This window comes from Lissotriton vulgaris, chromosome 12, assembly GCF_964263255.1.
Source record: "Lissotriton vulgaris chromosome 12, aLisVul1.2, whole genome shotgun sequence".
NCBI classification, from domain to species: domain Eukaryota; kingdom Metazoa; phylum Chordata; class Amphibia; order Caudata; family Salamandridae; genus Lissotriton; species Lissotriton vulgaris.
The window spans coordinates 519,047,797-519,064,700 of NC_141700.1; the positions used below are offsets into that span (position 1 = coordinate 519,047,797).

Consider the following 16,904-nt stretch of genomic DNA (forward strand, 5'->3'; position numbering starts at 1 on the left):
GGCCAGCAAAAAGAGGGGCGCCCGACCAGCCGACATCCAGGTCGGGGATTATGTTGTTGGAAAGGGCAGGTATCCCGGGTCAAAGTTTCGCACGCCATTTGAACCTGAGCCCTGGAGAGTGGTCCGGGTTGAAGGGACCCTGGTAGTGGCTGAGAAAGGACATCCAAGAATAGCGCGCAACATATCCTAGTTAAAAAAGGTGCCCCGACCATGCCTTACGGCCTCGGCCCCTGAAGGAAAACTGTGGGAGGAAGAATCCGACCCTGGGACGATGGATGGCCGCCCGAGTGGGAGTGACGCGTCAAGCCACCAGGAAGAACAGGAGGGGCGTCTGACAACAACAACCCGTAGCGACACCCCTCCGGCAGGGACTGAAGAGGGCGGCGGCTGGAGTCAACACCATCGGTATGACTTTCGCGACAAGCCAGCGCCGAACACCCGGCTGCGGGACTTTGTGCGTTAAGGTGGTACCGTGACATGGCTGTGGCGGAGCTGGGGGACATCAAGTGGGAACATTCACGTTTCAGTTGAAGCGTTGGATGGGATGTGGTGAGCCACCCGGCCACTACGATACATTGTGTGCATGCACCTCCCTGGGCCGGGCCCGGACCAGGGAGTATTTAATAAAGGGTGACGTCAGCGCACGTGGCACGGACCGAGTATCTGTGTCGTTGTTGTCTTGTATGCTCCGCGTACCCTGATATGCCGCCAGAATCTTACAAGGCTGCTACGCAATAAAGGCCTCAGCAGTTACCCTTCTGTTACCCTGCTACATAGTCTGGGGTACTACACCACAGACCAGCAAACTGCTGGAAGCTGCTAGGAGCCGGAAGCCACCCGGCACAGATGCGGTGAGAGAGGAAGCAGTGAACGTAGGAGGCGCGGTGAGCGGTGGAGGCACCTTCAGGCAATTGCACTGGTCCCAGAAGAGATATTGATGGTTATCTCAGAGTGCCTGTCTGTGTAGAGGCGTCAGCGGTGACCCGGAGTCCCAGGCCCGCAGGCGAGCACAGAGGGGGCCGCACCGTGATGCCATCCCCCAGATCTCTGATGCGGGCAGCATGTGACCAAGAACAGGGGTTGAGGCAAGGGCCACACCAAGCAGGGGGTTGGGTTGGTCGATGGGTAGAGCAGCAACAATGATGCCAGAGGTAGGTGCGGGGCCGGGCCGCAAAGGGGCCAGAAGACTTGCAATTACCCATTTGTCCATTGGAGCTTTGGGAGGCATGGAGGATTCCCGGATTGCACCTGCTTGTGCATCAACAACACCAGTCCTTCCAGGCCTAAAGAAATGCCTCCGTGAACTAAACATTTGATATATGCTCATATATCCAGCAAAAGTCAAGTTCCTGTATCAATCACAGACACAATTCTTTGATCACCTGAGGAAGTATTTCAGTGGACTGATGAACCCAGTCATGTCTAATGTCATGTCCCTCTGCGCATTGACTCTGACTCCTCCCAGAGTAGCAAAAAGATCAAGACGACAAAGACCCAGGGCAAAACGCCACAACCAGTCCCGATCCTCATGGAAGGACTCCAAGTGAGAAATAGACAACCCAGCAGCTGAGGGAGGGCCCCAGCCTCTCAGTCATCAGGCGCAAATTCTCCGAAGTAACAAAGGCTGACAATCATATATATGTGGTATCTCCCACAAATTCTGATGGGTGTGTTTACGTAGGTGACCAAGCAACAATATGAGTGGGAGCTTGTTTTCCCAAATAGTTAATTAACGTTGGGTATGGGGATCCATTGGGGTGGGCTGAGTGGGGTTCTTTGTTGAGACCCAGCTACGGTCTACCCTGTGACAGATACTTTTTGTTCGCGAAGTATGGGGAGGGGGGATTGGGAGTTTGTCTTTATTATAGCTGCTGTTTATAGACACAGTGTTTCCTATGTTATCTTTGTGTGGTCTCATGTTTTCATGCCTGCTTGATACCCTCTCCTTCACACATCCCACATACACAGCTATCACAAGTCCTGGACACAAGTACCCCTGGGTAATCTGGTCCTGTTGACCACCTACGAGTGGTGTCATGGAACGTTAATGGTCTACTCGATAAGATTAAGAGATGAGCAGCCCTGAAACAAGTGAAGCAGATGGGCGGACGTCCTATTATTTGAAGCAACTCACCTTGTCGGGCATAAAGTCCTTTACTTGGCAAAATGGGGATGCTCCCATATATATCATCCGGGGTTCACGAGGGGCTCCAGGGACATGCATGTGCTGATTAAGCAGACAGTTCCTTTTCAGCATATTAGGACATAGAAGGACAGATATGGCTGCTACATGGCAATTGCAGGTACACTATATGCATAATCTCTCATGCTGATAAGCGTATACACCCCCCTCCGCGCGGACGTTCCTTCAGATAACTCATGACATGGCTCTGGGGTGAGCTGCCGGACGGACTCAGTGCTGTGGGGTGACTGGTATGGTGTGGTGGGCCTAGATAGACGGCGCCCACAGAGACAATCTCCAGAGATAGGGGCGACACATTTAACCTTCTCCATATCAACACTGGGCTTGACAGATGTCTGGCTGGCACACTATGACTAGGGAATTATACATTTACCTTGAATGCCCATGGCTCGTACTTTCGACTCAATTACTTCCTGATCCCAAGGCTCACACATATGTAGAGTATCAGACATTACGATACAGCTCAGAGGATTATCTGATCACTCTATGGTGGCTGTGATACTCGGGGTAGGTCATCAACACCCAACATTTCATTGGCACCTGTCGCCTTGGCACCTCCAGAATCCGGATTATTGCCAACCTATAGAGCGTTCCACTGACAATTACTTTGCACACAATACAGGCACTGTGTAATTCCCTCAGACATTATAGGAGGCCCTAAAACCCACGCTTTGGGGGTAGTTAATAGCTAATAAGCTGTGGAGCAACTGCACAGGATGCAGGAGCTGACAGACCTTGAGAGTAAGATCGCAGAATTAGACTCATTAATACCCCAACCATGGCTGGACTGGACGTAGCGATCACCGGGCATATCCCCGGTGGGCCGCAAGGGTGAGGGCAGGTTTTAGGCCCCTGGCGCGGCCGTTTTTTTGTTACTGGGGGCCGGCAATATCGGCCCCCTTTAACAAAATTGACCGAAACGGCCCTAAAAAACAGCTCGGCCGAACCCCATCCTCCTACCCATGGGGGCCGGCAGAGCAGTTTGCCAAGGACGATTTTGGTTCTCAGTCAGGCCCTGCCCCCAACAGGATGGCCAAGCTGCACACAGATAGCTCATCTAGACCCAACAACAATACCATAAGACCCTGATCAGTGAGGCACGGTTGGCCTGGCAGGCCTCCCAAACCTGTATCTACCAATGTGGAGACAAAGCGAGTCAAATGCTTCATAGATTGTGCAGGAGAGTAGTATCTGCTTCTTATAGTTATCCCCACTTTTTGTTGATGTTTCACTGTTTTTCGATTTTAGTCTGGCTGGGGCCCTGCTAACCAGGACCCCAGCCTAGCTGCTTCCTCTCTAAATTGATTAGCATTACTTTAGGTACTGCTAATGGGGTACCCTTATAAGTCCCAAGTATATGGTATACTATGTACCTGGAGCCTAGGTACCCCAGAGGCCTACCAGGGGCTGAAGCATGTATTATGCCACCCCTGGGAAGCCTTCCAAAATGACACCACAGGTCTGCTACTGCATCCTGGGTAAGGTGGTGCATGTACCCCTTACTGAGATATAGGTTAACTATATCTCTCCATATCACTGCATATGTTAACCTATCAGTGACCCCTATGGCAGGCCTTAACAATCCTGAAGGCAGGGTACTGGTTTTCATGTGAAAGGATGCCCATGCATGAGCAGAGCCCCTCTGCAGCTTATGGAACCTTTATTCCGGGGTTGTTTGTGATGCAGCCAAACCATATACTCTTAAGTGCATTATAACCTCGCGGTAAATGCTAACTTTGGGATGGCTGCATGGAAACATGTTGTGTTTGGTGTCAAACACCTTGGAATCATACTTCCACACCAGTAACTGGTGTGGAAGTATGATCCCACCCTTCTAGAGGGAGAGACATGACAGCACCGGTATACCCAGTACCAGCCTAACAGACCCTGGCATCACAAAATGGATGTTGTATACCCAGTACCAGCCTAACAGACCCTGGCATCACAAAATGGATGTTGACAGACACGAGTCTGTCCTCCTGCTGCTGGACTAAACTCCGGCAGGGGAGGCCTGGACAATAGGTTTCCTGTCACAAGGAGGTATAACCACCTCCCAGACAGGCTTTAGTGTATTTGGGCTGGATGGGTGCACTCCAAGAGTGATTTGAAGTCTGCACTGGGGGCACATTTGGTGTCCCTGGGCATAGTCCAGCTCAAACCGGTTGCCGGGGCTACCCCTGCTCTGGCGCAAAACTGGACAAAAGAAATGGGTTTAGCTACCCCTCTTTCCTAACCCTCCCATAGGTGGGTCCCTAGAGTTTGTCCCACCGATTCCTTGGGTATAAGATAGGAACCCCTGGCTACAGGACTTTAGATTTACCTGGACGAAACTCTGATACAGAATCCTGGAACTTCGATGATCTACAAAGCGCTAGATGACTGAAGAATCGACCTTGGAGTAAAGGAATTACTCCCCTGCGAGGCAGGCACCTAGGACGCATCTGACCGGTTTGCATCTCCGAAGCTCCAGCCGGACTCCGAAGAAATTTGCAGCACAGGAGGTGGGTTTCCGTGGTCTCTGAGGTCGATCTGTGCACTCAGCAATTCTAAGAACCGTATCACTTGTGGAAGACCGTGCAACCTGAACCCCTTAGACACCGCAAACATTTGCAGAAGCATCAAATTTGAAGCGACCTCTGAAGCTGAGCTTTGAGTTACTTGTAGCCCTGACCCCTAGCAGCATTTGCACCGAAGATTGCCAGCCTACACTCCATGAGTGTTCCGTGAGCTAGCCTTTTGTGTTTTATCTCAAGGTCCCGTTGCGATCCCTAGTCCGTTGACTGGTGGGTCCCTGTGAAGGCAACTTTAACTCTGATTGGGCTTACCTGGTTGCTCCAGACATGAAAAATTAACAATGAGGAGGGAGTAAAGAGGTTTTAAGATAACAATGTGATTCTACCCTATATAGCAATCAAATTCTTGTTTTTTAATTTTTAATTTTTGTCGTTATTAGGAAATAAGTGAGTGTTTCTGCTCCTTGAAATGTCAAGGGGGAGCACTAAGTGTTTTTAAAATACCCCTCACACACTACGAATCCCATAGTGTCATGCTTCATCATAGGGGTCTTCCCGTCCCTCTACGGGGCGGGGCGTGCTACTACCTACGACTACGCAGGAGCACTTGGTTTTATGAAAATAGGCTATGTGAGGTGTGGGTAGTGAAACACTTAGTGCTCCCCTATGCCATTTCGAGGAGCAGCAACACTCACTTATGCTCCAGACATGCCCTGATTCTCCACCGCTTGGGGAGTCCCCCGGACCTTGCTGGTCAACACCAAAGCATCTTTTCTCATCCTGCGTAGGTTGATGTTGCCAAGGCTTGTTGTGTTCAATCCGAGCACCGACCCCGCAACACTCAACATCCTTTGTTGGACAGCTTGAATCCAGCTCCTGGTCGTCGTCGACGCGTCCTGGTCCTCGTGGCGGCAGAGTCAAGCTTCACCTCTTCATCCCTGAAACACACAACATGGGTGGGCATTTGTCTATCGTGCCCCTGGTCACTGGCAAGTGACCCAGACTCTGTCCCCTCTGCTTTCATCTTCTTCACATCTTCGATCCAGGATTGGATCACACCGGACACTTTTCTTCTCCACGACAGCAGCACTTTGCAGCAGATCGCCATTGAAATTAACAACGATTCCCAACACCATTTGACACCTCTGCACCCGGCTTCCCTGGGTGAGGTAACTCGAGTACTACAGTGCTCCCGTGGGTGTTGGTCCTGGAACCCCTAAGTATAAAGGGGTTTGCTCAAAGTCCTCTCCTAGGTGTCCTTTAACTTTAAAATTCCAACCGCGACTTTCCCCATAACAGCTAACGGAGCTCGCGGCTGCGTTCTCACACTGCACACGTCCACCGTGGGTCCCCTGTGTCACTACAGTGGGTGGTTCCTTGGGGTCCCAGCGATTCTACAGGCTCTAGGCCCTGCGTCTAGTCAAGTCATGGTTCTTATACCACTTTCTTAATATATGGTTCGGTCCCCACCTGGGGCCCATCGAATATTGTGCTATTTATTGTCGTTTTAGAACTATATTGTTGTGAATCTTGGACTCTAATCTCATAAAGAGATTAGCAGTGAGTGTTTAGAAATAAATACATATATTTTATATATACCTTGTGTGGTTCTCCTTTCATTTATTGATTCAAGAGGTTATAATCTGGTAAATCAAGCTGTTTTACACTCCTTCAAGACTTAGCCTGAAGGCTGCTCTCCATAGCTACACCACTAGGATAGATTTCAATAAAGGTGGTCTTTAAACCTATCATCAATAAGGGTTGTTTAGACTGGTACAGGGTGCCCACTATAACTAGTGGACAGCATATACCAGGCCAGCTTCTCACAGATTGTTCCAGGGCATCTCCCGGTCTTGTCCAGTCCTCCTGAACAGAGCTGGGTCTGGGGCGTTGCTCACTGACCCAAGAGAGATTGTGAGTTCTTTCGCTTCCCATCTCAGGAGGTTTTATGCCAAGAGGGCGGTGTTGACCAAGACACGAATAGAGGAGTTTGTGCATGCACTGCCGCTCAGGTCCTCTCCCCTGTGGCTCGCGGAATGCTGGACACCAAGCTCACGGGGAGGAACTCTCGATTGCGATAGCAGACTTGAACACGGGTAAGGATCCCAGGCCAAGCCAGTTCCCTTACGAGTTCTTCAAAAAATGCATGCATAAACTCTCTGACAACATGCAGGGGCGGTTTCGTCCGCAACAGCTGAGGCTGTCCAGCCACTGTACTGGTGCCACAAGGAGATCGTAGTTTTCCCTAAGCCGGGCCAGGCAATGGATGACCCTTCCTCATATTGCCCAAATGCACTACACAAGCTAGAGGTCAAAATACTGGCCAAAACGCTAGCAAATGCTGATAAACCATATTTCAGACCTGTTCCACCCAGATCAGGCAGGATTCATGCCCCACAGAGCGGCCCCCCACAATATACGGTGCGCATACAATGCAATGGTGGATAGACTGGGAGAGCTGGTGACATTCCTTTTGGCAGATATTGATAAAGCATTTGATTCTGTGCGTTGGAATATCTATTCCTTCTCCTCCAGCGCCTCAACTTCGGTCCACGGTTCGATGTCTACCTTCGATTACAATATACAGACTTAACGGCGTCAGTGCGTTTGGCCCGGGGCTAGGTCGGACAAAATTCCCTTACAGCAGGGGACTTGTAAGGGCTGTCCTCCCTGCTGTTTGCTCCTGCTATGGAGCCACTAACAGTATGGGTGAGGATAGATGCACCAGTGTGGGGCTTCGAATGGGGAGAGGGGCTGTCAGATAGGACAATGTTATACACTGATGACATCCTCTTTTTCCTCAAGTCACCAGACAATCCAGGACCCCGAATACTGGAGATTATGCTAGTGTTTGGAGAGACCTTTAGGTTTCAAATCAATATCCACAGTGTTTGCAGTGGGCACTGGCCCCTTGAGACTTGAGTAGGCATCAGACGGCTAGCTAATGTGGAACCGTTACTGGCTTGCCTCTGGGAGGACATAAAATCTGGTCAGTGCTCCCCCTGTCCTTGACCCGGTGGTCTGCCATCTTCAAGATGTTGTCCCCACCCAGATTCCTTTAGCAACTGCAGAATTTCCCATACACTGTTCCACAATGACGCTTCCGCAAGTTGAACTCCATTCTCAACGCATTCTTGTGGGAGGAGGGACACTCTCACATTGCACGTATCAACTGCTTCCAGTCCTACTACTGTGATATTGTTGCCGCAGATGTGGAACCATATTATCTAGTAGCTCACCTCTTAATTATAAATGATTTTTGGTACGATACACAGGGCGACCGGCCAAATTGCCCTGGACAAATGGGTGATGGGGAATGCCCCACTAACCGCTTTTCAGTAAACTGCGATTGGGGGGGTGGGCGGTCTTCCCCGAGCAACACGAGGAGTGCTAAGCTTATGGCGTTCATCGCTGAAATGGGGCACAGGCTGATGGAGCAGACACCACTATGGCAAGGAAACATGCTTCCACAGGTGGCTGCCCTAGTGGGGTTCTGGAAAAGGGACCTCATTGTGATATCTACCGTAGGAGTTGTAACGCAAGGTACAGACCTTAAATCATACCAATCCCTACAGACTGAATATCAACTCCATTGTAGTCAGTTCCATAGATATCTCCAGCTCTGCCATGCATTGTCCCCATACATAACCCCATTGACAACGCTCCCTGAGTTCTATCCCTTGGAGGGTAAACTTCTTTTGGTATACCTGGGTGACCATAAAGTCACAAAAATCTACCAAACACTAATTTCCAACCAACCAGACCAGGGAGGGGAGGGATCTGATGGGCCTGTATATTCTGTGATATTACTTTAATGTTTATAACTCTATTATTTTATTTTGGCCGTGTTGACCATTTCGCATGGTTAAACTTCAACCTCAATAAATCATGTTTTAGAAAAAACAATTCATTAATTCCATTAATCAATTTACTTGTTGTCTCTGCTAAAAGAAGCTGCGGGAAAATGTGGTTTTAATTCCCCTTTTTTTATGCTGTGCTTACTGCAGAAGCATTTTGCAATCTCTAACCTCCATGTTGTCTCTGGTCATGCGCACATGTATAATTGGTGCTCCCAACATCATCAACAAAACATTATAAGCAGAGGAATGTCTTTTGCTTGAAGACTAGCAATATCTGCAATCTGGGGGCTTGAACCTCGACTAAGAGTGGCCTACTTCCTCAGAAAGGACACAAATAGAAGTCAGAGAGCACCTGCCAGGCCTCTGATACCTCATACAGAATCAGTCAACCTGGCTCGTAATGTCTAGAAATATTTTCTGTATCTATTGCTCATCGCCATTTTCTTACACTGAAAAATATCCCTCTTAAAAAGTATTTTTAATGGCACAATCAACAACTGCAGAAAAACCACAAGTCAGAAATAAAGAAACATGAGAAGCCATAAAAAACTCAAAGAAACGGCTGTGCATTCTGGGACTACTCACAATAAAAATTAAATGGAAGATGGTGGGTCAGAGACTTATAAATATGGTGATATGGAAGGTCTCGTGTACCTGAATGTTAATGTTGAGCATCTTCCATGGCCCCGCTTAATATATCAAAGTATGGGAACCTAATTAAAGTCAAAGAGCTTGCCCAGTCACAATATTTTCATAGCCAGGAAGCAAGCCTAAAATACAAGATAAAGGATTTCATCCTTTTCATCACGTAATGAACATAGATCTTGCACAGAGAAATTGTGTGACTAGGTCTTAAAATGTTCTTTGACCTACCTTCATTTCAGTGCCTTGCCCAAGGATCTCAATTGATTGCCTGAAATGACCATTAATCTCAAATGACACGATTTCCCGATATTTAACAACTGCTCTAGGGTAAAATGTGATGGAGACTTCCATCTGTTCACCAGAGCGCAGTACTTCAGCCTGGAAATCCAACTCGAGGGAGGCTGTGTTCACATATAGGCAGTCCACGCTGTAAAGGTAAGAGGAAGAAGTTGGAACCATTAGAACTCAGAAAACATCCAGTTTTCAGCCGCAGTCTATTTGAACCACCAGTTATTTAGTATGTTATCACTGTGAACACATATCCAGCTGCCTACCTTCCGGACCAATAATTACTTTGTCTGTGGTTAAAGAGGTAACAGAGCAATTTATGTAATGTGGGCCTTAGAGCTGGTAGCATAGGAACGGGAAAGAGGAAAGACAAGGGCTGGGGAAAGAATAAGAGAAGGGGTACAATATCACACTCTATGGCAGTCGCGAAAGGAAGGGTGCTGAGATGGGTAACCGTGTCTGTCAAGTCAGTATTCATCGGACCTTAAGATGTGGTAATGGACATCACTACATGGATTCAGTCTGTGCAAACTCTCTCCTCCTTCAAATGGGTGAAGAACGCACTGAGAAGAATGGCAAAGATGCAGGTGACCGTATAGGAAGGTGTGGTTAATTCTCTGGGTGATTAAGGGTTACCCTGATATTAGGTGTTGCCTGAATAGATGTGTTTTCGTCTCCTTGTAGGAGTGAATACAAATGAAACTCTTGTGGATGCAAACTGTTATGGTGTTCCAGATTCTAGGAGCGTATTCATCCTTCATTTTTTGGGTTCTAGTCTATTACTGAATGTCATGAGTGCACACATGCCAGGTAATTTCAATACCGCAGATTCAACTAGGTATTGTGCGCCACTTGCAGAATTTGTATCTATGCAATATCAGATATGCTGGGCTTTGACAATTAACACCTTCATTCAAGGAGTCGTGACGGTGAGCAACACCTAGGTACAAACATGTCAAACAAGCGTTTGGATGAAATAACCAGCTAATGTATAAATGGCACCGTTATTCCCCTCAGTTTTCAGACTTTTCCAATCTTGGACAGACACTTCAATGGATTAACACAAGGGAATAGAAGGGCAACAAAGAATCTGCAGAGAAAAAAACATCCATTTTCTTTCAGTGCATACTATTCAGTCCTCAGATTTGTTACCCTTGAAAGTTTTCCCTAGCAATATCTAACAGGCTCGGACATCTGATAACAATTTGAAGAAAACAGTAAGCAAGGATAAGCTTGAAAAAAGGACCTTCCCAAACAAATGTCTCTGCACTAGCACCAACGTCTAAATAATGTTTAGAACATCTATATATCAAAGTCCACAGGGACTTCTACAAAGGCAACCCGGCCGTGGCTATCAATGAATGGTGCGGCACGTGCAGAGGCTTTAGAGCCCAGCTGGTTGATAGTCATGAGCAACCCTCAAAATCCAGGTATTTAACTACCTAGCCAGCAGTGAAGAGGGATTTCCTTGCTTGCAATGGGCCCAAGGCACCACTGCTATACTACCCAAGTTACTCCTTCAGAAAAGCAGAAGTTGCATCTCTCTATCTTGTACCATGTGTATGGAATCACTCAAGATTGACTCAATGTCTTTCAATTGTGAATCTGCTTGAGTCAATTGGACAGGGTGTATCAGGTCCAAAAATGTGCCACCAGTTTTATGAGTTCAGTGCCGTCTGGTTTTCTGCTCTTCAAAAAGCAGAAGCCAGCAGTAATCATGGGAGATTTTCTTTCTGCAATAAAAAACAATGTTTCCTTCACCTTGAGTTTTCTCCCGTGGTGGAGAGGGGGAGGGGACGAGGCACTATAATGTTTTTACTGTTGCAAAACCTGGCCGTAAGAAACAGTAAAAAATTACTACATGCCCACCCATCTAAATTGGGCGGGCGGACCTGTAGTCATTTCTCCGAAGGCCCTTACTCCCTAGGGCCATCGTAGAAGTTTGCCAAGGCAGAGACAGAGTAGTCTCCACCATGGCCAAACTGAATATCCACCTGCCTAATTTATTATCGAGCTATGGGAACTTGGAGACAGAGTTCACTTCTTGCGAACACATAAATAAGACCAACAGTCTCAAAGGTACTGAAGTAGTTTCTTTCTTGGCCATAACAACGGGCAATGTTTGGAACACATTAAATGTACTAGTAGCATTGTCATAAAGATTCTGCTATTCTATTGTTTCAAAGATAAAGAGTTTCCTTCAAAGGTGTATGATTCTTAATAACAGTTCTAGGAAATTGTAATCTTTCAGGCTTTTTCATATTTCTGCAAATGGATTTTTTGATATTTCACCAACAAGGATAAAAAGGACACTTGCGTATTGCACCCTTATGGGAGGTATTGAAAACCTTATCTAAAACTTCATCCAAGAGGGTACCGAAAGTGCAGGGCTCCTAGGACCGATATGACTCAATGGGACTGCAACACAGCTCCTTCCTCAGAGCTTGAAGGCAACAGTTGGTGTTGAACAATGCCGGAATCCTGGTCATATCTTTCAGTTGTATCATTTGCACAATAGATGGTCCGATCTGGGTGCCCCTATTCATCCTATATCACATATGCGTGTAAGCAGTACTTATTTGTGAGTCAGCCCAATGAGAAGGTTGTGCACGCATGTGGCAACTAAATAAAGGACGTGCGCTGAAGATGAGAAATATATGGTTAGAGTCTGGAGGAGAGGGCCCCACTGTAGTATTGCTGAGGCCCCTCTGGTAACAGGATTGAGTAGTGTCGCATGCTCTGTAGTTTGCCAGTTGTGGCAGTGATGCAAGTCCAGAATTAGGGCATGCTGGGGTAGGGCTGTAAAAGGGCTCAAGGCCAGGAAGCCAAGCCATTCCTACTGATTGTGGTCTAGTGAGAACAGCGATCACTGGGACACCCTTCTCCTGAGTACTGCACGCTTGAACCCTTTGACTGCAATGCACAAGTTACTTACCTTCGGTAACGATATATTTGTAAGAAACAGTAGTTAGTATTAGATTCCTTACCTTAGAATATCCCCAGGTGTCAGACTGGATCCGGATACTTTTGCATAGCTGTACCCTTGTGCGTCGTAGGCATCGTCTGCGGCTCCGCGTCCGTCGTCGTTGGCGCCGGGATGACGTCACCGGAGTACTTAGACGCTGCCCTAGCGCGCTGACGTCAGTTCTTATACACAGCTTTTCCGTGCCAGAAACGCAGAGCCATGATAAAAACCAACACTGGTGCCATGAAACTAGGGCCCTGTAAGGGGATGACCTTAACCCTAGATATCGGTTCACAGAATGGGGAGGATGGGTGGGGCGGTAAGTAATCTAATACTAACTACTGTTTCTTACAGATATATCGTTACCGAAGGTAAGTAACCTGTGCATCTGAAAGAAACAGGTTAGTATTAGATTCCTTACCTTAACATAGATATTCCAGCAATACCAACCCCGGTGGTGGGTCTGCGAACCAATGATCACACCAGAAAGTCCTGGAGAACGGAACGGCCGAAAAAGCCATCTCTCTGGACTTGGCTGTCCAGGCAGTAGTGTCTGGCGAACGTGTGCAGCGAGGCCCACGTAGCTGCCTGACAGATGTCCTGCAAGGGGACTCCCCGACCCAGGGCAGTAGTAGCCGTCATGGCCTGAGTGGAATGGGCACGTAGCCCCACAGGAGGCCCCTTTCTAGCCAGAGAGTAACAAGCCTTGATGCACAAGACGACCCATCGAGAAATGGTCCGTTTGTGCAACGCCCGTCCCTTCTTAGCATCCACGTAACCAACAAAGAGTTGGTCATCCACCCGGAACTGGCGTGTGCGATCCAGATAGAATGAGAGCGCATGTTTTGGGTCCAGACGGTGGAGCCTCTCTTCCTCTTTCGAGGGATGCAGAGGTGGAAAGAAGGTGGGCAAGGTGATGGACTGCCTGATGTGGAAGGCTGTGACTACCTTGGGCAGGAAAGAGGGTCGCGTCCGCAAGTCAACTTTGTCCGGATGGACAGAAAGGAAAGGAAGTTTAGAAGAAAGGGCCTGGACCTCACTCACTCTCCTGGCAGAGGTGATGGCAACCAGGAAAGCAGTGTTAAAAGTAAGGAGGCGAAGAGGACAGTTATGAAGTGGCTCGAAGGGAGCGCACATCAGATAAGTCAGAACAAGGTTCAAGTCCCACTGAGGCATCACGAAAGGAACAGGAGGAAACATATGAGTAATGCCCTTCAAAAACCTATTTACAACTGGGGACTTGAACAAAGAGGGCTGATCAGGGAGCCTTAAGAAGACGGAAATGGCAGAGAGGTAGCCCTTTAGTGTGCCCAGAGCAGAGCCCTGCTGGGCAAGAGAAAGAAGAAATAGGAGAACCTCTGAAAGAGGAGCAGAAAGGGGATCCACAGCCTTTGCTGTGCACCATGCCACAAATTTGTTCCACCTGCATGCGTATACCGATATTGTGGAGGGCCGCCTGGCCGCCAGAATCACATTACAGACTTCAGGAGGCAAGTCAAATGGCCTCAACTGCCGCCGCTTAATCTCCACGCATGTAAGTGGAAACTGGACATGTTCGGGTGGAGGACCGTCCCCTGCTGCTGCGACAGAAGGTCCTCCTGAAGAGGCAGACGAATCGGGGGATCGACAGACATGCTGAGTAGCTTGGGATACCAGTATCTTCGGGCCCAGTCCGGAGCCACAAGGATGACTTGGGCCCAGTTGCATCTGATCTTCTTCAGCACTCTGGGCAGAAGTGGTATAGGCGGAAAGGCGTACAACAGACCACAACTCCAATCGCGACGAAAAGCGTCTCCGAGCGAGTGCCGCCTTGGAAATTCCAACGCGCAGAACTTATGACATTGCGCGTTCTCTTCTGTGGTGAATAGATCTAACCAAGGCTCTCCCCACTGCTCAAAGAGGCCATGCACCACGTCCGAGTTCAGACGCCATTAGTGATCCATCACGCACCGACGGTTGAGTTTGGGCGCCCTGGTGTTCAGGGAACCTGCCAGGTGTTGAACCACCAGGGTCACGCCCTGATGTTCCAGCCACTGCCAGAGGCGCAGAGCCTCCTGGCATAGGGTCCACGACCCCACCCCGCCCTGTTTGTTGCAGTATCACATGGCGGTGGTGTTGTCCGTGCACTACACTCCCCCGGACAGAGGAGAGGAATGCCTTCAGTGCAAGCCGGATCGCCCGCAACTCCAGAAGGTTGATGTGGAGCCGGGACTCCGCCGGAGACCAGAGGCCTCTGATCTCAGCCTCTCCCATGTGGCCCCTCCAGCTCTGAAGGGACGCGTCCATCACAACTACGTGCTCCGGTTGGGGTAGGGAGAGGGATCTGCCGCGGACTCAATCGCGGTCCGTGAGCCACCACTGCAATTGTCTTTCAGTGCCCTCCGAGATCAAGACATGGTCTAGCAAGCTGCCCTGATGCTGGGCCCACTGAAACTTTAGGTCCAACTGCAGAGCCTGCATCCGCCACCTGGCGTGATGCACCAGAAGGATGCAGGATCAGCCCCAGACGCCACAACGTCAACCTGACCGAGACCCGGGATAACGGCTGAAAGGTCGGAATCAGAGCCTGAATATCCCGAACACACTGTTCGGGAGGATAAACCCGAAACTGCGCAGAGTCTAGAACCGCTCCGATGAAGAGGAGCTTCTGTGAGGGACACAGGTGTGACTTCTGCACATTGATGGAGAACCCCAGCAGGTGCAGGAGGTCGGCCGTAGTCTGGAGATGGCTGACGACTGTCAGGGGCGAGCCCGCCTTCAACAACCAGTCATCGAGGTAGGGGAAGACTGAAACCCCTAACCTGTGCAGATGAGCTGCGACCACCGCTATCACTTTCGTGAACACCCGTGGGGCGCTGGTAAGGCCTAAGGGGAGCACAGTAAACTGAAAGTGCTCGTGGTCTACCGTGAACCGCAGATAGTGCCGGTGGGCCGGCAGGACGGGGATGTGAAAATAAGGGTCCTGCAAGTCCAACGGTAACATCCAGTCTCCCGGGTCCAGGGCAGCTAAGACCTGAGCCAGTGTCAGCATCTTGAACGTCTCCTTCCGGAGGAAGCCGTTGACGTTCCGCAGGTCCAAGATAGGGCGTAGGCCCCCTTTGCCTTCTTGGGAACCAGAAAGTAGTGGGAGTAACAACCACACCCTACTTCTGGCCCAGGAACGCGCTCGATTGCCCCCTTGGCCAAGAGGGCAGTAACTTCCTCTCGCAGAAGATTCAAGTGATCCCCCGTCATGCGGTGGTACTGCGGTGGCATGGCTGGAGGGGTCGCATAGAAGGGGAGGGAGTAGCCCCTTCGGATGATTTGCAGCACCCACCTGTCCGAAGTGATGTTGCGCCAGTGGAGGAGGTTATGGTGAACCCTGCCCCCCACTGGCTTCACGTGGGCCTGAAAGCTCAGACTAGGAGGGCTTTGAGGCGGTGAATGTGGAATAGCCTTGCCGTTGTCCCCGGGCACCGCCACAGCGGTTACCACGTCCGCCACCACGCAGGATGTTAGTCTGCGGCCCTTGGCTGGCAGGACGTGTGGGGGCGCCCCTTCCTTGGCCACGAAAGGAGCGAAAGGCAGCAGTTTGCTGGCGCGGGCCGACAGGCCCAATGACTTGGCCGTAGCCCTGGAGTCTTTAAAGCGCTCAAGCGCACTGTCTGCCTTGTCGCCAAAGAGGCGACGGCCATCAAACGGCATGACCATTAGGGTGTTTTGGACATCAGCCGAAAAGTTGGTGGACCTCAGCCAGGCATGGCGACGAATCACCACCGTCGTTGCCATCGCTCTGCCTAGCGAGTCCATTGTAACCAGCCCACACCGGATGGAATACCGTGCCAAATCTCGACCCTCCGCAAGGGCTTGGGCGAGTTTAGTCCGGGCCTCCTCCGGACATTGTGGCAGCACATTCGCGACCGTGTCCCACAGAGAGTAGGAATAACTGCCCAAGAGGCACGCGGTGTTAACTGACCGCAACCCCAAACTCAGTGAGGAGATCATCTTCTTACCATACTGTTCATACCTCTTGGATTCCCGATCGGGGGGAGCCGTCGGGAATGCGGTCTGGGAGTTAGAGGCCTGTATGACCAGGCTCTCGGGAGTGGGGTGGGTGGACAGGAAGCAAGGGTCGCCCGGAGCCGGGTGATGGCGCCTGGTCCCGTTCCTATCTACAGGGGAAATTGTAGCGGGCCTGGACCAGGTGCCCAGAAGATCATCAGACAAGGCCTCATTGAACGGCAACAGAGGCTCCGAAGAGCTTGCTTGCGGTTTAAGGACCTCAGTGAGGAGGTTAGTCCTCACGGCCGCGACAGGGAGTTCAAGGGATAAGGCCTTGGCCGCCCACGTCAACACCACACTATAGGCAGCCCCCTCCTCCGAAGCCACGGTAGGAGGGGAGACAAAACCAGTGTCTGGCGAAGTGTCCAAACCACTGGCATCCCCTAGCT

At 49.9% G+C, this 16,904-nt stretch overlaps 1 protein-coding gene across 1 annotated transcript in view; it reads right to left on the reverse strand.

The window, feature by feature from the left end:
- HYDIN (HYDIN axonemal central pair apparatus protein) overlaps nt 1-16,904 on the reverse strand; it is a 2,950,008-nt gene that overhangs the window by 324,564 nt on the left and 2,608,540 nt on the right. Inside the window, exon 77 of the mRNA XM_086945295.1 lies at nt 9,450-9,648. Coding sequence (XP_086801421.1) covers nt 9,450-9,648 — 199 coding nt within the window. The remainder of the gene's footprint in view (nt 1-9,449; nt 9,649-16,904) is intronic.